Below are 23,279 nucleotides of genomic sequence, written 5' to 3'. Positions count from 1 at the left end.
CACCGCTTTGTTAGGTTCTCTCAAATCAACGCACATGCGTATGCCACCAGTCTTCCTTCTAGTGACTACAATCGGGGAGACCCATTCAGATGCATCAATTTTCTCTATGATGCCATGTTCCTCAAGGTTCTTGAGTTCTGCGGAAACAGCATCACGGACTGACAGGGGTAAGCGTCGAAGTTTCTGCTGTATTGGCTTCACTTCAGGTCGCACCTTCACTTTATGTACAAAGTCCTTTGCACATCCGAATGCAACTGGAGACTCACATTCCTGTTTACATTGAGTGGGCAGAGCCGAGGTTTGCTGGAGTGCAGCACAGACCTTGGGACTGTCAAGAACTAATTGTCCCCCTTTTATGTGTAGCTGGAGGGCAGTCACCAAGTCCATTCCCAGTATGGGTGTTCCTGTTCTCACAATGTAGAGATCTGTGGAGGCACTCTTGCCATTGTAAGTAATGTCAGCTCTAAGACACCCTAATACATCCAGTTTCTCTTTTGAATATGTAATAAGCTGAACAGCTGGATTACTTAACTTAACTGAGCCAAAATTTGGGCTGTAAACATGTTCAGGCAGTATGGAAACACCAGACCCTGTGTCTACCAGTGTTGCCACAGTTACTTTGAAAAAGTAATATATTACGGACTACTGATTACTCCTTCCAAAAGTAACTTAGTTACTTTACTGATTACTTTATTTTTTAAAGTAACTAAGTTAGATTACTAGTTACTTTATTAGTTACTTTCAGAAGCTGCCAATAACACTCCCCACTGCCTCAACATAAAAACATCAACCGATTTTGCCAATACTCACTTTATTGGAAGTGTATTTTAACAGTAATGTCAACAATATATCTCCTGACATTTGAAGTTGAACTTAAAACTTTTTTCCTGACAGAAATACTTGTTTGTATGAAAATAAAGACAGTCTTGTTACTTCACTTAACATAAATACTTTTTATAAAAAAAAACAAACAAACAAACAAACAAAGAGTCTTTCTTGACTTCCCTTAAGATACTTTTTATACCATCCACATGTAAGCACTATTGTCCGCTTTTGTAACTTTGGACTAATCTTATGAAAAAAAAAAAAAGAGACTGCAGGTCCAACTTAAATTGCCTTACTTCCTTGCAGGTAATTGTTTTAAGTTAATCAACTTGAAAACTTTAATAAGTTTATTAAGTGACTTTGATAAACTTAATTCAATTACTTGTAAATAGTTATTTAAATTGGATTCCCCATTCTCTGTTTTTTCAGTATATGTTGTCATCGCATGTTATGGGGGAAACAGTAGAGTGGAGCGAGTAAACCAGTGGTTGTACCTCATTAACAGAAGCTTCTCAAACCTTTTGTCAGAAAGTCGATTTCTTTTAGGCGTGAGCACCAAACCTCCCAGACTAAAAAGTCGCTCCACAGGAGCACTTGATGGGGTTGGAGTGTTATACTTTAAAAAAATTGTCTTTATGCTTGAAAATTTATGCAGAATCTGAAGGTCGTAGCCTGACATCAGGTAGTCCATGACTTCTTTTTCTGCAGAATAGGTCTCCTCCTCTGGCTCTGCCTCAAAAGTGAAAAAGTCCATCTCACCTTGGCTGCTAGATGTAGTAGCACTGGGCACACTGGCAGGGTTTTTTGCCAGAGGAGCAGTGGTGCAACACTCTGCTGTCAGAAGCTGTTTTACTCGCTCCCTCCTTCCTGCATCTCTCAGCCATCGGAGTTTGAATTTTGGACAACTGGCAGCTGCAAGAAGGGCATCTTTGTCATCCAGCACACCGGCGAAACGAGTCTGAATAGCCTAAAAAACATAATTGATATTTTTATGCCTACAATTTATTATGTTATTGAATTATTTGCAAACCATGCCTAATATGAGATCAGTATTATGGATTAATTTTGTTTTAGGTTACTTGTAAACATTTTAATTGTTTTAATCTTATTTTTCAATGATAATTAATATTCTGTTCCATGTTTGTGAATTGTATGAAGCAAAAAATCTGACTAATTTCAAGATAGAGCGTACCTGTACAATGGCATCTGGAAGGCCTGCAGTCATCCTGGAGAGGTCATCTTTCACAGCCTGGGTCTTCTGCATCAGAACTTCAAGTGTTGGTAGTAAAGTTCCATATGGACAGTCGCCTTGTAAAATGTCCAGTGCTGCAGTCAGAGGTTTCATGGCCATGCAGTACTCATGCAGGAACTGGTATTCTTGATCTTTGAAGCACTTCAGTCCTAGCTTTGTGCACAGAGTATTCAGCTCACCCATGGGGATTTCTGCAATTCTCTTTACAGCATCAAAAAAGGAATTCCACCTTGTGGATGTTGGTATTAGGAGCTTTCTTTTGCTGATTTCTTCCACTGTTTCTGATGCAAGTGTAGATCTACTCGATTTGGTCCAAAGAGCTGTGCATTTTGCTGTGCTGCTCCTATACACAGCCCTGCTCTCTGCATTGGTTGTTAAATGTTTCTCCACATCACGTGTGCAAATTATGTTGATGGTGTGCGAAGCACACCTGCGGTGCGGGGGAAGAGACAGCTGACCATCACTTTCATTCTCAGCCGAGAGGATTTCTGACAGATCAGAAAAAGTGACATCATCGTCTTTGGGGCTGGACTCTTCCTCCTCCGTCTCATCATCGGACTCCGTGACAGGATGATAAACTTGAAACGCCTTAACAAAGTTGGATCCATTATCAGTAACTGTTGCAACTACTTTGTTGAGTAATCCATAAGAGGAGTGGATGTTTTCGATTTCTGTACCAATGACATCATACGTGTGTCTACCACGAATTCGCCTACATGCTAATGCAACCTTGTGACGCTCTAATGTGGTTCTACTGATCCAGTGGAGCGTTACTCCCATATAGCTTCTGTTGTTAGCAGTCCAAATATCCGCGGTAGTTGAAACAAAGTCAATCTCATTCAGTGTGGCCTTCAAATTTCTCTCCATTTCTGTAAACTCCTTCTCCAAGTAAGAAGTAAAAGTCGTTCGGTGAGGCAGCTCGGCATTAACAGAAGTAGGGATCTTTTTTATTATGGCACGAAACGAGGGCGAGTCAACAGTGTTTATAGGTAGCATTTCTTCTACAATATACTGCGCGACCAACTTCTTCAATTCTTCATCACTTACTGGTTTTGCACCAAAGTCCAACTTTTGTTGTTTGGGGGGTGTAGGACCTTCTGCGGAAGTCACGGCTCTCTGCTTCGGACCACTTGGTGGGACTCTCTCTGTGAGTTTGACTGTGCTGTGCTGCGACTCCAAATGTTTCTTTAAGTTTGACGTAGTGTTTTTGAAGGTAGATAACACTTTTTCGCCAACACAGAGTGTACAACGAACCTTAATATTTAAATCTTTAGTTGACAGAAACTCAAAATAGTGACCATATTTCCAGCTAAAGAACGAACATCTCTCTCCCTCCATTGTTGTTTACACTTTTTTACGTCGCTGGCTGCGCTTGTGAGCGGGAAACGTGACCTGTCGCTTATGTGACGTTTCACGACACGTATGCGTTTGTCATCCGCTGAGACGAAAAGAAAAAACCAAATCTTTTTGCTTAAAAAAAATAGTAACGCACAGTGGTTTGGACAAGTAACTTTAATCTGACTACTGTTATGGAAATAGTAACGCGTTAGATTAGTCGTTACTGAAAAAGGGGTCATATTCGGAGTAACGCGTTACTAAGCAACGCGTTACCGGCATCACTGGTGTCTACTAGTAGCTTAACAGTGCATGCCTGTGCAGTATTTGGTACAGTGACTGCAACAGTGCACATCAATTTAGCCGGATCACCACTGACACAATTGTCAACAGTTAAAACACACATTTCAGGAACAGTCACTTCATTAACAAGCTTATGAGAAGATTTACACACTCTCGAAAAATGTCCGATTTTCCCACACGTATTACATTTGCAGTCTTTTGCGGGGCAGGATTTATCATTGGCTTTGTGATCAGCTGAACCACAACGGTAGCACGTCGGAGCTGTATCCGTTTTTTTAGCTGCTTTGTATTTTGGCTTGCGCATCTTCTTTTGTACTTGAACAGCGGCAACAGGCTTTGTTTCACCGACAGCAATGGCCTTTGCATCAGCTATTGCAGCCTCTGTACGCCTAGCAATTTCCAAAGCTCGATCGAGCGTCAAATCCTCCTCCATTAGCAGTCTTTCACGTATACGAGCATTATTTGTCTTCTCTACAAGTTGATCCCGCAACATTTCATTCTCCATAGCCCCGAACTTACATTGTTTCACGAGCTCACGTAGTGCTGCAACGTAGTGATCTGTAGACTCACCGACAGCTTGGGCTCGTTGCCTGAAACGGTATCTCTCGGCGACAACATTGACTTTAGGATGAAAGTACGTTTCCAAAGCCTTTACGGATCCCTCGTAATCATCCGTAGCGAGTGGTAAGGCGCTGTAGATTCGTTGTCCCTCCGTTCCCAAGCAGTGAATGAGCAGGGCCCTCTTCCTCTCCGTAGCAAAGTCATTACCCCCGATCGCCAGCAAGTAGTTATCGAACAACTTTTTCCACGCAGCAAATGGAATTTTCGGTTCGCCCGGGCAATCCAGGAACACAGCCGGGGGTTGCAAAGAGAGCAGAGCCATAACTTAATCACCACTACTCTCGTCGCCACTTGTTGTGTGGTGTTAGTTCAGCAAGTATTACACACACACGCAGGTAGGAACAGAGGATTACCGGAGTTGACTCCTTTCTTTATTTTTCTTTTTTTCTTCTCCAAAACCACAACCAGAACAACATACTCACTAGCGCCCTCTAGCGCTTCTGGTAAATGTATCTACAGAACAAATGCAATAGTATGTGTGGACACAACAGGAACCCACCTGCATATTGATTACAGGGTGGTGTTTACCTGTATAAAGGGAAGCCGGTTTTTTTTGTTGGATCATTCCTCCCGAGCTTCTGGTGCGATACAGCAGTAAATGCTGGCCTATTGGTTAATTTACCGATACAATCGGATTGTGTGACTGCTACAGCGCGGCTGTTTCTCTTTCTTTACTCCAGCTGTGGTGGAGAGACGTGTGAGTTGCGTTCACCGTACAGTACAGCGCCTCCAGTCTTGGGGTAAGCCGCTTATATTATAGCTGCTAGTATTTGTAAATTAGAGACGATTAAGGTTATCTTTGCCTGTTTTTGTTTGTAGGGTTTGATTGCTGCCGCACCTTCTCAGGGACCAACTGCCTGATTTTTAAGCAAAGAGTCGAGACGCCTGCCTAGCTGCTGTCTTGTCTTGCCCTGTTTCATCTTGTGTTCCGATCTGTTGGCCGTCCAGTTTTATTCCCGCTGCTGGCCTCGCCTCGCCCCTGGGGGCTTTGGGTTTCATGCTAAGCCCTTTTTGGACTATCGTTTTACTCCAGCTTTCCCGGCTGGTCGGGGCGATCTTCAGCTGCATATTGGGCTGGTGTTACAAAAACCAGTACCGCCTCTCTCTTTCCCTCTCCCAGTTGCGGAGAGCTGCGCGAGACTGAGTAGGGCTATGGACAATCGGAACCAGCACCAGCTGTGGGCTGGCTCGCAGAGCACGAGTGTTTCCAATCTGTGCTCTGTGGTGTGTATGTGGGTGTGTTTTATTACAGGTCTCCGTTTTCCTTTTAATTTCTTTCTTTATTTTAGTATATAGAGCGCCTTTTTATGTCCCATGGTTTTTTTTATCCAGTTTAACGTGTATATCTTGTGCTTTTATTTCAGTGAACTGAGGATTTACCAGCGGCCGTGGGACCTTAGGTGGCGGGTCGTTTTCCACACTTTTGTTGTACAGCACCAGGTGAATAGACTATAGTGGGGTTTTTTTGTGTGGTTTTCTTTTGGTCCACCGCTGCTGGTAAGTCCCAGTTGTATGTTTATTTTGTTGTAATTTGGGACACTATTTTAGACATTTAGTGCGCTGTCTTTGTTGTTTTGTTTTTATTTTTTTAATAAATAAAATGCTGTTAATACATTGAGCCGGCCTCAGTGTGCATCCCTGAACCTGTGCAAACGTTGTTTTTTTTTAATTAAATTCCATTTTTAAAGTTTATATTTCCTGGGGGCTAGAATTCCCCCCAGGTGGCGTTGTCATTTTATCATTTCTTTTATAACCCCGCCGACCACTTGGTCACATACTTGGCGTTGGTCGACAGGATGCACATTTGAGGTAGATGTTTGGTCTTGTAAATTGTTTTATTTTTTTTGCAGAGATCACAGTTCACCTGTTTGAAGGCTCTATTTGTTTTAGAGTGTGATTATAGACAAGACAGCAGTATCCAGGTAGGAGGAAGAGTAATAGGATTTTAGCACCTTGCTGATTTAATTTTCCTTTTTTTGGTCAAAATTTATTATGGAGGAAGAATTGCAGCAACTTAGAGACTTGGTAGCGCAGTTAAAGGCAGATAATGAGCAATTGCGCCGGGATGGGGGCGCTGTGCTCGAGTCTGGTGGTGGTGCCGCGTCGTCCTCCTTCGTACCAGCTGGCTGCATACCAAATGTTGGTAGCCAGGCCGCCGTTACAGAGCGATTGGTGGTGGTATAGCTGAATGGGTCGAAGAGGTTCAAGCATGCATGCGTGCCGGCACCTGTCTGTTGCTGATCAAGCTTTCTTTATTTTTGACCATTTAGAGGGAGAAGCAAGGGAGGAGATCAAATTTCGCCCTAATTTAGAGCGAGGGGATCCTGCTCGGGTGTTGACCATTTTAAAGGAACTGTATGGCAATGCGCAGTCCTATGTCACTCTGCAGCAGGCTTTCTTTTTGAGGAGACAGCGGGAGGGAGAGACTAAGGAGTTTTCCTTAGCGCTAATGGCTCTGATGGAGCAAGTAAAACAAAGATCACCTGATGGTATGCGTAATGCAGAGGTGTTGCTCCGAGACCAGTTTGTAGAACATGTTGTTGACAGTGCTCTCCGCAGAGAGCTTAAACAATACGTTCGCCTTGTGCCTACTGCCACCTTGTTAGAGGTGCGCGGGGAAGCAATTAGATGGGAAAGAGAAGGGTTTTCAGGCGGTGTTCGCGACCGTGGCTATTCTCACCCATCGGCATATGGTTTCCAGTGTGGAGTGCACACTAGCCCTAGGTTCGCTCCTGTTGGTACACCCGAGTCCGAGTGGCGTGAGCTAAAGGAACTCCTAAAGCACCAACAAGAGCAGTTAAATCAGCTCACTGAGACAGTGGTTTCTTTACAGAACCCCCGAAGAAGTGTTCGGCCTTCACGGGCTGGCTCGGTGATTTGTCGCCGGTGTCAGCAGCCAGGACACTTTGCTAGGGAGTGCACTGGGGAGCGGGCTTTACGCCGCACCAGAGCAGGTTCTGATTCAGGCCCTCCCTATACCGCAGTTGGCAATCATCTTCCCGCTACCCAGTCGGAAAACTAAAGCCCTCTGAGCTGCAGAGTCACAGTTCAGGTGGGGAGTTCACTGGCTCACAGAAAGATAGGATTGGCAGGCTAATTTCATCGTGTCCAAAGATGGATGTGCTGATTAGTGGGGTAACTGTCCCTTGTTTGGTGGATACTGGGTCCATGGTTTCCACCATCACAGAAAGTTTCTTTTTGGCACATTTTGCCCCTTGGGGACAAGAACGCCTTCAGTCATGCCATTGGCTACAGCTTCGGGCTGCCAATGGGCTTGCCAACCCATTACATTGGCTATTTGGAGCTCAGTGTACTCCTGTGTGGCAAGGAAATACCCTCTTGTAGGATCCTTATAGTGAAGGACCCTCCTGGGGCTACGCCCTCTGTCCCTGGCATCTTAGGAATGAATGTAATCCGCCGCTGTTATCAAGAACTGTTTGGGGATTTCGGTGGCTCCTTGTTTAATTCTCCTTCCGTGTCACAGGCACCGAGACCAGTTTTGGAGGCCTTACATCAGTGTCACCAGTCTGCAGCCCAAGCCCCAGAGGACCCTGTCGGTACCGTCAAGGTACAGGGCCCGCGGGCCGTGCGGATACCTGGTGGTGTCATGCAGCTGGTGGCCACTACCTGTTTTCAGCAGTTGTCAGGTCAGGCTGTGCTTTTTGAGCCTTCTGAGTCCGGGTTGCCAGTTGGGTTGCTGGCCTCTCCATGTTTGGTCCAGGTGGATAAGGGCGTTGCCTACATCCCAGTCACCAATGTGGGGACAGCGGAAGCTGTTCTCCACCCGCGGACCTGTTTGGGAGTGATAAGCAAAGCTACTGTTGTTAGCCTCCCTGCCGGTGTTAGCGAGGAACACTCTTTTCCCGTTACCGTTTCCTCCCATACAACCAGCAGCCCTGCTCAAGAGATGGTGGATACGATTGACCTGTCTGCTCTCGCTGAGTCAGAGCAACATGAGGTACGGTTACTTTTGCAGAAGTACCGCTCTGTTTTCTCCACTTATGAGGGAGACTTGGGCAGCACAAACCTCATTTCGCACGACATACCGCTGCTCGATGAGGCACCTGTCCGGCAGAGGTAGAGGCGAATTCCTCCTTCTGATTATGAGGCTGTCAGGGCCCATATCAACCAGCTACTGGAGGCCCGGGTAATTAGGGAGAGTAGCAGTCCTTATGCCTCTCCCATCGTGTTGGTCCGCAAGAAGGATGGAAGCCTCCGTCTGTGCGTTGACTATCGTTTGCTGAATAGCAAAACAAGAAAGGACGCCTTCCCCTTACCTCGCATCGAGGAAAGTCTGGATGCCCTAGCTGGCGCACGCTGGTTTTCTACCATCGACCTGGCCAGCGGGTACAACCAGGTGCCAGTTTCTGAGCAGGATAAGCCCAAGACCGCTTTTTGCACGCCGTTTGGCCTGTTCAAGTGGAATCGTATGCCATTCGGGCTGTGCAATGCTCCTGGTACCTTCCAGCGCCTAATGCAGAGGATGTTCGGGGATCAGCAGTGCCAGTCGTTACTGCTGTACCTAGACGACATCATTGTGTTCTCCTCGTCTGTCTCTCAGCACCTGCAACGGCTAGAGATGGTGATGGCAAGGCTGCAGCAACAGGGGCTCAAGGCTAAGTTAGAAAAGTGTGCCTTTTTCCAGCAGAAGGTTAACTACTTGGGCCATGTAATCTCCTGTGAGGGTGTCTCTACCAATCCAGCCAAGGTTGACGCAGTAGCCAAATGGCAGTGTCCTCGTTCCGTGTCAGAGTTGCGATCCTTTTTGGGTTTCGCCAGCTATTACCGGCGCTTTGTGGAGGGGTTTGCCGCGCTGGCGTTGGCGGCTGGCACAAAGACAAAGAAGGGCTCGGGACAGAGTTTGAGTGCTATTTGGACCCCTCAGTGTGAGGAGAGCTTTGAGGCCCTGAAAGCAAAGCTTGTGTCTGCACCTGTGCTAGCATATGCTGACTTTACGCGCCCATTTATCTTGGAGATTGACGCCAGCCACAGTGGTTTGGGTGCAGTTCTCTCCCAAGATGTAGAAGGTGTTGTTAGGCCAGTGGCTTATGCTAGTCGAGGTCTTCGGCCACATGAACGCAATATGGACAATTACAGCTCCATGAAGCTGGAGTTTCTTGCGCTTAAGTGGGCCATGGCCGAGAAGTTCCGGGAGTACCTGCTGGGGCAGAAGTGTGTGGTTTACACCGATAACAATCCACTCGGTTACCTCTCTTCAGCTAAGCTGGGTGCCACCGAGCAGAGGTGGGCCTCCCAGCTGGCGGCATTCGATTTTGAGATCAAGTATCGCTCAGGCCACAGTAATAGGAATGCTGATGCTCTCTCTCGACAGTATGAGACGAGCTCCAGCTTGGCCGAGGGTGTGTTGCCTGGGACTCGTGTCCCAATGTCACTTCAGCAGGCTCAGTGCCCAGCCGTTTTGCCCTCCGTTACTCAGTTGGAGATTGGGGCCTTTCCATCTCACTCCCTGGGGGATATTCGTGCTTTGCAGGAGGCTGACCCCCTCCTCAAGGAGTTCTTGGTATACTGGAGGAGGCACACCCCGCCCTCTTCGGAGGAAAGGAGTCAGGTCCCCAAACCAGTCATGGTTCTGCTGCGTCAGTGGGATCGTCTGGTGGAGAAGGATGGCATCCTTTATCGCCGTATTTTGCGTCCAGGTGGAGGTGAGGAAGCCCTCCAACTTGTTCTCCCAGAGGCTCTGAAGCCTGAGACCTTGAGGCAGCTGCACCAGGACCATGGGCACCAAGGTATTGAGCGTACCACTGAACTGGTCAGGCAGCGTTGCTATTGGCCCGGGATGTCCTCTGACATCAAGTAATGGGTTCAGCGTTGTGAACGCTGTCAGGTCGCAAAGGACTCAGAGTTGGGGTCTCATAGTTATATGGGTCACCTGTTGGCGTCTAGGCCAAATGAAATCCTGGCCATAGACTTCACGGTGTTGGAACCTTCCCGTAGTGGAATTTAAAACGTCTTGGTTATGACTGACGTTTTTAGCAAATACACGGTTGCAGTCCCTACCCGGGACCAGCGGGCCTCTACTGTGGCCCAGGGCCTGTTAACAGAGTGGTTTTTTAAGTTTGGCGTTCCAAGCCGCCTCCACTCTGACCAGGGTAGAAACTTTGAGAGTTTGGTGATGCAACAGTTATGCGAGTTGTATCGGGTAGCAAAGTCCCGTACAACGCCTTACCACCCAGCGGGTAATGGGCAGTGCGAACGGTTTAACCGAACCCTCCACAACCTCCTCCGGACCCTGCCATCATCTTGGAAACGCGACTGGGCTGCATGCTTACCGCATGTGCTCTTTTGCTATAATAGCACGCCGCATCAGGGCACTGGAGAGTCACCGTTTTTCTTGATGTTTGGCAGGGATCCTAGGCTGCCTATTGATTTCCTTCTAGGCCGCGTTCAGGACCCAGTGCCTGGAGAGGTACAGGACTGGGTGGCCGAGCACCAAGCCAGGTTAATGGTGGCTTTTGAGGGAGCTCGGGCACGGTTGTCCGTCGCAAGGAGCGGCATGACCAGAGAGTCCACCCTGTTCCTTTAAAGGTCGGTCAGCTGGTGTATCTTCGAGATCACAGCGCCCGGGGCCGGCACAAGATCCAGGACCTTTGGAGCTCCGTGGTCTATCAGGTGTTGAGGGCACCCCAAGAGAACGGGGCTGTTTATACCATTGCCCCGTGGGAGACTTGGAGAAGGTTCGACATGTCCATCGTGACATGTTGAAGGCACAGGTCAGCCTAGGGCCTCCTACACCTGGTCCACAGGTTCCACCCCCACCTGTGCCTGCTGACTCAGAGCAGACCTCTCTGAGTTCAATTCAATTCAATTCAATTCAATTCAATTCAATTCAATTTTATTTATATAGCGCCAAATCACAACATAAGTCGCCTCAAGGCGCTTCATAGATACAGAGAAAAACCCAACAATCATATGACCCCCTATGAGCGAGCACTTTGGCGACAGTGGGAAGGAAAAACTCCCTTTTAACAGGAAGAAACCTCCGGCAGAACCAGGCTCAGGGAGGGGCGGGGCCATCTGCTGCAACCGGTTGGGGTGAGAGAAGGAAGACAGGATAAAAGACATGCTGTGAAAGAGAGACAGAGATTAATAACAGATATGATTCAATGCAGAGAGGTCTGTTAATACATAGTGAGCGAGAAAGGTGACTGGAAAGGAAAAACTCAATGCATCATGGGAATCCCCTGCCAGCCTATGTCTATTGCAGCATAACTAAGGGAGGATTCAGGGTCACCTGGTCCAGCCCTAACTATATGCTTTAGCAAAAAGGAAAGTTTTAAGCCTAATCTTGAAAGAAGAGATAGTGTCTGTCTCCTGAATCCAAACTGGAAGCTGGTTCCACAGAAGAGGGGCCTGAAAACTGAAGGCTCTCCCTTAGGGCTGCTCAATTAATCGAATTTTAATCACGATTACGATCTGGGCTTTCAACGATCATTAAAAATGACTGAGCCGATTATTAGCCCCTCCCTCATTTATCCGCGACACCTTAAAGGCCGGTCCGTGAAAATATTGTCGGGCATAAACCGGTCCGTGGCGCAAAAAAGGTTGGAGACCGCTGATTAAGAGGACCCGAGGGAAGCTCGGAAAGCTAAGCAGAAGTTATTTGGAGAGTGACTGCCGTTGGTTGAAAAGAGAGTTTAAAAAAAAAAAACTTCAGTGGTGTTGCACACCATTTTATATTATTTTTTTAAAGTCATTGTTAACCCTTTAAAGCCGGTCAGAGCTGCATGCTCCGTGTTGTGTAACTATTTTTAAATCCCTGTAGAACCTGAACCGTGTAAGCTAGTGCAATAATTTGTTTTGCATATGAAACCGGAGGAGTTGTACTTACATCTTATGCCATCAGCTTGTCCTCGGTCACGGTTTCGTTCCACATATAGCTTTGCAAAAATTGCATAAAAAGCGCTTGCAGGAACAAAAACATAATATTCCAGAAACACGCTTTGCCGTTCCTATCAGCTGTTCGTAACACTTCCCACAGTGAAATGATGCACATGCTGTTTTCTTTGCAAATTTGCATCATAGGATTGTTTTTTGTTTTTCCTGCAGTATATAAAAATTGCTGTATCTCCAAAATAAAACTATGAAGACACTCAAAATAAATTTCTTGTTGTTGTAAACTATTTTTTGCAACTTTATTGTATTTAAAGTTTTGAGGGATAAGCCTCTTAAATTTCTCCAAGTAGAAATATATGTAAACAAAACAAAAGCGATTTTCAATTTTTTTTGTAGTTTATTGCACTTTTTTGCAATTTATGTAATTACTATGGACTTAATGCATACATATTATTAAAATATGGGCTATAACAGTTGTATTGATGTATAGCAACTTGAAATGCTCCCACAAATGGCACTACAGCATGTAAAAAAATAATATAAGCTCTGGTGGACTTGGTTCTATAGTAGGTCTTAAAGGGTTAAATAAATATCGTCAAATAATCGTGATCTCAATTTCAGTGAAAATAATCGTGATTATCATTTTTGCCATAATCGAGCAGCCCTACTCTGCCTCCCATTCTACTTTTAAATACTCTAGGAACAACAAGTAGGCCTGCAGAGCGAGAGCGAAGTGCTCTAATAGGGTGATATGGTACTACAAGGTCATTAAGATAAGATGGGGCCTGATTATTTAAGACCTTGTATGTGAGGAGCAGGATTTTGAATTCAATTCTGGATTTAACAGGAAGCCAATGAAGGGAAACCAAAACAGGAGAAATATGCTCTCTCTTTCTAGTCCCTGTCAGGACTCTTGCTGCAGCATTTTGGATTAGCTGAAGGCTTTTCAGTGAGTTTTTTGGACATCCTGATAATAATGAATTACAGTAGTCCAGCCTGGAAGTAATAAATGCATGAACTAGTTTTTCAGCGTCACTCTGAGACAGGATATTTCTAATTTTAGAGATGTTGCGCAAATGGAAGAAAGCAGTCTTACATATTTGTTTAATATGTGCGTTGAAGGACATGTCCTGGTCAAAAATGACAAAAATGAGTGACGACGAGTTGTGGCTCCTTGTCCCTGAGGTACCCTCACACCCTGTAGCACCTGTGGTGTCACTTCCCGATGCCTCTAGAGTTCCATCGGTGGAGCTCAGGTCTACTCCCAGTGTGATTGTAGCACCCTCGACCTCTGCTCCCCCAGGTTCTTCCTCAGGCTCTGTTGAACAGTCTGAGGTGAGTGGGCCACACTTGCGGAGAACAGCACGTTCGACAGCAGGTCAGCACTCGAATGTACATCACTTGCCACGTCCTGTTCAGTCTGTACCGGTCGCCAGTGCTCAGCTTGCCATATTCAGGCCATGGTGTTAGGTTTCTTGAGTCATTGTCGGGGCGCCAATGCAAAAAAGGGGGGGTAGATGTAGCCGGATGGGCTACTCGCCCTTCTTTTTCTCTCTCTCTCGCTCGCTCTACCACCCTCGCTCTCTTTCCGCTGCACTCGCTCCTTGTATCATGTGATTGGGTTAATTAGGAACCCACCTGCATATTGATTACAAGGTGGTGTTTACCTGTATAAAGGGAAGCCGGTTTTTTTTGTTGGATCATTCCTCCCGAGCTTCTGGTGCGATACAGCAGTAAATGCTGGCCTATTGGTTAATTTACCGATACAATCGGATTGTGTGACTGCTACAGCGCGGCTGTTTCTCTTTCTTTACTCCAGCTGTGGTGGAGAGACGTGTGAGTTGCGTTCACCGTACAGTACAGCGCCTCCAGTCTTGGGGTAAGCCGCTTATATTATAGCTGCTAGTATTTGTAAATTAGAGACGATTAAGGTTATCTTTGCCTGTTTTTGTTTGTAGGGTTTGATTGCTGCCGCACCTTCTCAGGGACCAACTGCCTGATTTTTAAGCAAAGAGTCGAGACGCCTGCCTAGCTGCTGTCTTGTCTTGCCCTGTTTCATCTTGTGTTCCGATCTGTTGGCCGTCCAGTTTTATTCCCGCTGCTGGCCTCGCCTCGCCCCTGGGGGCTTTGGGTTTCATGCTAAGCCCTTTTTGGACTATCGTTTTACTCCAGCTTTCCCGGCTGGTCGGGGCGATCTTCAGCTGCATATTGGGCTGGTGTTACAAAAACCAGTACCGCCTCTCTCTTTCCCTCTCCCAGTTGCGGAGAGCTGCGCGAGACTGAGTAGGGCTATGGACAATCGGAACCAGCACCAGCTGTGGGCTGGCTCGCAGAGCACGAGTGTTTCCAATCTGTGCTCTGTGGTGTGTATGTGGGTGTGTTTTATTACAGGTCTCCGTTTTCCTTTTAATTTCTTTCTTTATTTTAGTATATAGAGCGCCTTTTTATGTCCCATGGTTTTTTTTATCCTGTTTAACGTGTATATCTTGTGCTTTTATTTCAGTGAACTGAGGATTTACCAGCGGCCGTGGGACCTTAGGTGGCGGGTCGTTTTCCACACTTTTGTTGTACAGCACCAGGTGAATAGACTATAGTGGGGGTTTTTGTGTGGTTTTCTTTTGGTCCACCGCTGCTGGTAAGTCCCAGTTGTATGTTTATTTTGTTGTAATTTGGGACACTATTTTAGACATTTAGTGCGCTGTCTTTGTTGTTTTGTTTTTATTTTTTTAATAAATAAAATGCTGTTAATACATTGAGCCGGCCTCAGTGTGCATCCCTGAACCTGTGCAAACGTTGTTTTTTTAAATTAAATTCCATTTTTAAAGTTTATATTTCCTGGGGGCTAGAATTCCCCCCAGGTGGTGTTGTCATTTTATCATTTCTTTTATAACCCCGCCGACCACTTGGTCACAATAGCATTCAGAGACCATGCAGATTTTGTGGAAGAGCACATGAAATACTCAAATCAAAATGCCCAGCATATGCAAAAAATGTAACAAAGAAAATCATTTTGCTATAGCATGCAGGAGTAAAAGCAGACAGAGTGAAAATGGAAAAAAGGTCCACACAGTGACGGAGCAGGTCTCGGATTCCTGTGAGGACATAATGACTGTCACAGCTATGACACAGACTGCAGTAGAAGTGAACCAGATCAAAGCATCAGACATGAAAAAACGAGAGCAGCTGTTTGCAGGCATGATGATTGGCAACAGCCTGGTCAAGTTTCAAGTTGACTGTGGTGCAACCTGCAACGTTATTCCCATCAACCTGTTGAACCCGAACATCAAAATGGAGCACACAGACAAGGTTCTTGTGATGTACAATAAGTCAAGGCTGTGTCCATTAGGAAAGTGTAAGGTCAAGCTGACAAACCCAAGAAACAACAAAAAGTACAGAGTCGAGTTCCAAGTGGTAGAGGAGGATTGTAAAACACCTCTACTTGGGAGAACAGCTAGTGAAGCGATGAAGCTAATACAAGTTAAATATGATAACATATGTGCTCTGGACAGCTCAGTGACAACAGCTCCATCAGAGAAAAACATGTAGTTGTTGGAAGAGATAAAGACCGAGTTTCAGGATGTGTTTACAGGAGATGGATGTTTGCAAGGTGAATATGAGCTGGAAATCGACACAACAGTGCAGCCCGTCAAACTGCCAAAACGCAGAGTCCCAGTGTCGATGATGAAACCACTGAAAGAGGAACTGATGAGCCTTGCAGACAGACAAATAATAGCACTAGTGGAATGTAGTACTGATTGAATCAGTGGGATGGTGACAGTGCAATGGCAAATGGCAAACCCAGGATATGTATTGACCCGAGACCGCTCAACAAAGCTTTGAAGCATAGTCACTTCCCATTACCAACAACAGATGACATCTTGCCAGATGTGTCAAAAGCGAAAGTTTTCACAATTTGTGATGTGAAACATGGCTTTTGGCATGTGAAGCTTACAGAAGAGTCAAGCTATCTCATGACATTCGCAACACCATTTGGTCGCTTTCGTTGGCTGAGAATGCCGATGGGGATCAGCCCAGCGCCAGAGGTCTTTCAGCGCAAACTGATGCAAGCGTTAGAGAACCTGCCAGGCACATACATCATTGCTGATGACATCCTGATCACTGGAAAATGAGAGACAACTGAGTTGGCAGAAATGGATCATGACAGAAACCTGAGACTTTTCCTGGAACGCTGCAGAGAGAGAGGAACATCAAATTAAATGTGGAAAAACTCAAGCTTAGAAGACAGGAAGTACCATACATCGGACATCTACTCACGGCAGAGGGGCTGAGAGCTGACCCAGAGAAGGTACGGGCCATCACAGAGATGCCAGCACCAACTGAGATAAAAGGGGTGCAGAGACTAGTTGGAATGGTCAACTATTTATCCAAGTTCTACAAGCATCTGTCAGACGACTGTGAGCCTCTCAGACAACTGACGCACAGAGACAGCCTATGGACAGACTTGCAGGAAGATGCATTTAAAAGACTGAAAGAAAAACTAACACAAGTCCCAGTTTTGAAATATTACAGCCATGAAGAAGAGCTGACACTGCAGTGTGATGCCAGCGAAACAGGACTGGGAGCAGCTCTGACTCAACATGGAAAACCAGTGGCATTTGCAAGTCGTGCACTGACGCTCACTGAAAGAGGTTATGCACAAATTGAAAAGGAATGTTTAGCTATTGTGTTTGGGATGGAGAAATTCCACCAATATACATATGGTTGTCTTGTGAGATTGCAATCAGACCACAAGCCACTCGAGAACATTATTAAAAAGCCACTGTTACATGCACCTAAGAGACTGCAAAGGATGTTATTAAGGCTGCAAAAATATGATATAACCATAACATATGTTCCAGGCTGCGACATGCTACTCGCTGATACGCTGAGTAGGGCCTACCTGCAGGACAGCATCAAAAGCCAGATGGAGTTGGAGACAGAATGTGTCAACATGGTGGACTATGTACCTGTTTCAACAGAAAGCATGGACAGAATACGAGCAGGGACAAGAACCGACCACACACTACAAACGCTGATAAAAACAATACAAAAGGGGTGGCCGGTCTGTAAGAAAGATGTACCTGTTGAAATAACTCAGTTCCAATCTTTGCAGGATGAACTGAGCACACAGGATGGACTGGTCTTCAAGGGAGAGAGAGTGGTGATTCCAGAAGCACTCCAGGCAGATATAACACAGCGAATTCACTCAACACACATCAGCACAGAAGGGTGCCTCAGGAGAGCTAGAGACTGTGTCTACTGGCATGGTGTGAACGACCACATCAAAAAGTACATCGCTACATGTGACATATGTCGGTCTGTGGATGCAAAACAACAGAAAGAGACACTAAAACCACACGAGCTGACCACTAGACCATGGACCAAGGTTGGGACAGATTTATTCAACTTTGAGGGTAGGGACTACCTAATAACTGTTGATTATTACTCCAACTTTTGGGAGATAGATTATCTACCTGATACCAAGTCGAATACTGTGATTAGGAAACTAAAGGCTCATTTCGCACGTCAGGGAATCCCAAATATTGTTTTTTCTGACAACGGGCCCCAGTACAGCTCGACAGAGTTTGCCAACTTCAGCCGGAAATGGGAATTTCGACACCATACCTCATCACCTGGCTATCCGCAGAGCAACGGCAAAGCTGAGTATCAAGGTGACCCTGAATCCTCCCTTAGTTGTGCTGCAATAGACGTAGGCTGCCGGGGGATTCCCATGATGCACTTGATTTTCACCTTTCTCACTCACTATGTGTTAATAGACCTCTCTGCATTAAATCATACCTGTTAGTAATCTCTGTCTCTCTTCCACACCATGCCTTTATCCTGTCTTCCTTCTCTCACCACAACTGGTTGCAGCAGATGGCCCCGCCCCTCCCTGAGCCTGGTTCTGCTGGAGGTTTCTTCCTGTTAAAAGGGAGTTTTTCCTTCCCACTGTCACCAAAGTGCTTGCTCATAGGGGGTCATATGATTGTTGGGTTTTTCTCTGTATCTATTATTGTATGATCTACTGTGCAATATAAAGTGCCTTTAGACGACTGTTGTTGTGACTTGGCGCTATATAAATAAAATTGAATTGAAATCATTGATCCTACGCACATCAGTCGATTTAACGTTTTTCTTTTTTAACATTTGTTGTTCTTCTCCCCCCAGTTGCTCTTCCACCTTTCTCAACTGGTTCACACTAAGCAGCAAAACCATTCTTTTTTTTTTTGCCATTTCTCAACATATCTGATACTATCAAGTCCAAACTTTTTTACCATGGAATCAAAAATGGAGTTTTCACCCAGACCACCTAGAGGAATGCCTCCCACAGCCCCACTGGCCATTTTACTGGGCCACTTTCCCATAATGTAACGGAGCGTCCTCCGCTCAGCCTTTCTGCCTTTTTTCACTGGTGCAAAAGTGCTAAAAAAACATACACTAGAACGCCTAACTTGTTGAGCTCCTAAGATCCTGCACTTACTACCGCAACAGGGCGCAATTTCTCACACTAGAATACTCAAACTCATTGAGTTTCTAGGACCCTGCACCCACTTGTTGCAATAATAAGGAGCCGAGGCTCTTCCCGTTGGTCTTGAATCTTGAATGAAAATGCACTCAACAGGCGAGCGTGCCTTTTGAAGTGAGGTAAATGGCCTATATTTGTATAGCACTTTACTTAGTCCCTAGGGACCCCAAAGCGCTTTACACTACATTCAGTCATCCACCCAGTCACACACAGGTGATGGCAGCTACATTGTAGCCACAGCCACCCTGGGGCACACTGACAGAGGCGAGGCTGCCAGACACTGCCGCCACCGGGCCCTCTGATCACCAGCAGTAGGCAACAGGTGAAGTGTCTTGCCCAAGGACACAACGACCGAGACTGTCGGAGCCGGGGCTTGAACCGGCAACCTTCCGATTACAAGACGAACTGCCAACTCTTGAGCCATGATATTAAAAAAGAAAAGAAAAACTGCAGGGGTTAGGAGTGACACTCCTAACCCGTTTTTCTGAGGGAAAGACATCACCCTGAACCCTTTTATACCTCCCAAACAAAGAACATTCCACAGCAGATCAATTATTAGCAGATCCTTATCTCTTCAGTCTAGGAACAGTTCCGACCAACCGTCATCTCCTCTGCAATAAGATGTCCAGAGCCCTCAATAGGAAAATGAGTCTGCTTGCGAAGGTGCAATAAAACTTGGGCCCCACTTGTGATCACATTCCACAGGAGTACAACTGATGTCAAGAGTGAGCTTTCTATACTGAGTACAGAAAGTGTTACTACTATTACTAAAATGATGTGATTAATACACAAACGAAAGAAATTTCCAGTACATCCCAAACTTTTGAGCGGTCGTGCGTATGTGCAAAAAAAAAAAAAAAATCTGTGTAAAATTTACACAAGGGGAAATGTCTGAGACATTTGCTAAACATATGACTTTGTAATGTTAATACTGAAAAAACAATTCACATTCTCTTAAACTCAAATGAAATTTCCTTCATAAAACAAAATGTAAGTATAGAAACATACATATAATCTTCTGGTTGCTAAAGTCAGCATGGACATTAAGCTAATAAACGACAGCAGACGTTTTATCATCTAACAAATATGTTAAGTGATTATGTTACAAATAATGCAGAATCTGGACATGGAAGTACTCTATGGTTTTTATATTTTCTTCTCTACTTTAGACAAAAGTAGTCTATGGTTTAGGTAATTTGATGAAAATGGTATTTTATTGTGCATTTAGTTTGAGTTACAACAGCATTCAGATATCAGTCCAGCTTTTCCATGTTGGCATTGGTTGTGCCAACCTAGAATACCATTAGCATTTTCAGTGTTACCTCTTCATTAAAGGAAAAAAAATGTAAAGACAGAACACCACCGGTATGTGTGTTGAAGAAGTCTGATTTAATAGTGTATTGAAAAATAAGTTAACTTAAATAACTTTAAATACAACATAATGGGGAAAAACAACAGATTATAAACATTCTTTGCCAGCAAGGGGTGAAATTGCAGTGCTCATGTAAGATAAATTTACACACACACACACACACACACACACACATATATATATACATATACACACACACACATATATATACATATATATACGTAGCATTCCTTTACATCTAGTGATTTGAAATGAGGTTTACCACCCAAACGTTCTGCCAGCTAAAAAAGTCTAGAAAATTTATGTTTATAAAGGTTTATATTTCATACACATAGCCTGTGTGTGTGTGTGGCAGTAAAAAGAAGTACACTGTAAAAAAACAAAGAGCACACAGTGGTGACGTTGTGGATGGAATGGTTACAAAAGAAAACTGATCAGTAAAGCAAAGTTTTATGACCTCTGACCCTGAGATCAATGCCAACACTTGGAATGAACCTGCCATTCAATTTACAGATTTTGGCTTTGAAAATAGAAACACTGGACCCACCAATCTGGACCCACAAAGTGTTGTGTTACATATATGCGATGCAACAGATCGAATGGCAAACAATTCAATTTTTTGGTGTTTTACTATGTGGTCTTGGGTGGTTTAGAAACAAGAGGAGCTGACTCAGTCCATCAGATCTGCCAAGATAAAGAGGACAACGAGGAATGATGAAGGGAAGAGAGCTTAAGTTTAATAATAAACCCCCCCAAAGCTAAATAATAAAAATACTCTACATTGCTAACCTGAGCTACACTGGAGAATAAAAATGAAAGTTTTACTCAAATACTGGCAGTCAGGTTAAGAGGACCAAGTAGCAGAAAATGTATAGAAGCTGGAGATCCAGACATAGATAAACTTAATAGCTGAACATTTAGTAAGACATCTTTCTTGGTAGGTCAAGTAGAGAGCTGGAAATGTCTCAGATCTGTTGAACAAATATTTTGGTCACTCTATGCTAGTCTGCACTGCAAACATACATGAGTCTGATACCTCATATCTTGCTGTTGGAAAGCAAGCAGGACTCTGACAAAGCCGAGTATTAAAAATAAAGAGTATCTGGAGGTAAACACGTCAAGTCATAATCCACTTAAAACAGTAAAAAAAAAAAAAAAAAAAAAAAGAACTGACAGACACTGTCTTTTGTCAATCAGTACAATACACCTGCAGATCATTCTACTAAGGTGAATACTTAAGTGCTGAGCTGGTTTTATCAAAACTTTGCTTCCTTTACTTTCAGCTCTTTCCCAGATCCAGACAAACTAATTAAGGTAACTATAGATTACTATCTGAACTAGCTTGATAATAAAATTAAAATCCTTTCTTAACCTCAGAAAATAACAAAAACAAAAAAACAAACAAATTGCTGCATAACTGTCATTTCCATCTTTTTCAGAAAAGGTTCAATTGAAGTAAGACTTTAAAAATCACTTAATAATGAAGAGAACTGGTTGGAGCCCTGACCTGAAATCATGTTTGTTCATGTCACAGGGTTATTTTATTGTATACACCCTACATAATGTGGATTGAAAGTTTTTATGGCTGATATACAGCGGGGAAAATAAGTATTTGACACATCAGCATTTTTATCAGTAAGGGGATTTCCAAGTGGACCATTGACACAACATTTCCACCAGATGTTGCCATCAAGCCAAATATTGAAGTCATACAAACAAATCAGAACATATAAGTATACAAGTTAAACCACAATAAATAAAGTGAAATGACACAGGGAATAAGTATTGAATACATGGAGATAACAAGGGGCAAAATGACATAGAAAGCCAGGAGATCACCTGAAATCTGTCAGTATTGATAGAGAAATCCTGTCCCCTATCAGTACTAATTGATATCAGCTGCTTTAGTCCTAATTGATGGCCTATAAAGGCTCCTCATTACCCAGAAGGCACACAGGAAAGACTTCATGATGGGTAAAAGCAAAGAACTCTCTCAAGATCTTCGTAATCTTATCGTTGAAAAGCATTTTGATGGGAATGGTTATAGGTGCATTTCCAGAATGCTGAATGTTCCTGTGAGCACTGTGGGGGCCATTATCCGGAAATGGAAAGTGCATCAGTTCACCATAAACCTGCCACGATCAGGTGCTCCACGCAAGATCCCTGTCCGAGGAGTCCAAAGAATAATCAGGAGGGTTCTCCAAGAGCCAAGAACCACTCGGACAGAACTTCAGGAAGACCTTGCATCAGCAGGTACTGTTGTTTCAAAGAAAACTATAAGCAATGCACTGAACCGCCATGGCATCCATGCACGCTCACCACGCAAGACTCCATTGCTGAACAAAAAGCATGTCAAGGCTCGGTTAAAATTTGCGCAACAGCATTTGGAGAAGCCTGTGGATTATTGGACGACTATAGTATGGTCAGATGAAAGCAAAATTGAACTTTTTGGCAGTCATTCTACACACCATGTTTGGAGAAGAAATGGCACTGCTCACCACCCCAAGAACACCATACCAACAGTCAAGTTTGGGGGTGGAAGCATCATGGTTTGGGGCTGCTTTTCAGCAAGGGGTACTGGCAGACTTCATATTATTGAAGGCAGGATGAATGGAGAGATGTACCGGGACATTCTGGATAAAAATCTGCTGCCATCTACCAGGAAGCTAAAAATGAAAAGAGGGTGGACATTTCAGCAAGACAATGATCCCAAACACAAGGCCAAGGAAACAATGAAGTGGTTTCAAAGAAAGAAAATCAAGTTGCTTGAATGGCCCAGTCAATCACCTGACCTAAATCCCATAGAAAATCTATGGAGAGAACTGAAGATTAAAGTTCATAAAAGAGGCCCAAGGAACCTTCAAGATTTAAAGACCGTTTGTGTGGAAGAATGGGCCAGAATCACTCCTGAGCAATGCAGACGACTGGTCTATCCATACAAGAGGCGTCTAGAAGCTGTAATCACCAACAAAGGCTTTTCTACAAAGTATTGAATAAAGTGTGTTCAATACTTATTCCCTGTGTCATTTCACTTTATTTATTATGGTTTAACTTGTATACTTATATGTTCTGATTTGATTGTATGACTTCAATATTTGGCTTGATGGCAACATCTGGTGGAAATGTTGTGTCAATAGTCCACTTGGAAATCCCCTTACTGATAAAAATGCTGATGTGTCAAATACTTATTT

At 44.4% G+C, this 23,279-nt stretch overlaps 1 protein-coding gene across 1 annotated transcript; it reads right to left on the bottom strand.

Annotated features, from left to right (window-relative positions):
• Positions 1 to 1,070: 1,070 nt before the first annotated feature.
• On the bottom strand, positions 1,071 to 3,440 carry LOC308395308 (uncharacterized protein). Its single transcript, XM_080880100.1, has 2 exons — positions 2,018 to 3,440; positions 1,071 to 1,792 (listed from the first exon to the last, which is right to left on the bottom strand). The coding sequence occupies exons 1-2, from the start codon at positions 3,413 to 3,415 to the stop codon at positions 1,274 to 1,276; spliced, it is 1,917 nt and encodes a 638-aa protein (XP_080736226.1). The 5' UTR covers positions 3,416 to 3,440; the 3' UTR covers positions 1,071 to 1,273.
• Between the last annotated feature and the right edge of the window lie 19,839 nt (positions 3,441 to 23,279).

Source organism: Rhamphochromis sp. 'chilingali' (genome assembly GCF_963969265.1).
Source record: "Rhamphochromis sp. 'chilingali' genome assembly, chromosome: 4".
NCBI classification, from domain to species: Eukaryota; Metazoa; Chordata; class Actinopteri; order Cichliformes; family Cichlidae; genus Rhamphochromis; species Rhamphochromis sp. 'chilingali'.
Note: the sequence above shows the minus strand (reverse complement) of the source record. Positions and strands in the feature narration are given on the sequence as shown.

Bases quoted from the DNA above. Each gene is read 5' to 3' on its own strand.
- LOC308395308 (XM_080880100.1), bottom strand. From the start codon at position 3,415: ATGGAGGGAGAGAGATGTTCGTTCTTTAGCTGGAAATATGGTCACTAT. The intron at 1,793-2,017 runs GTACGCTCTATC...TATGTTTTTTAG, and splicing joins TTCCAGATGCCATTGTACAG to GCTATTCAGACTCGTTTCGC.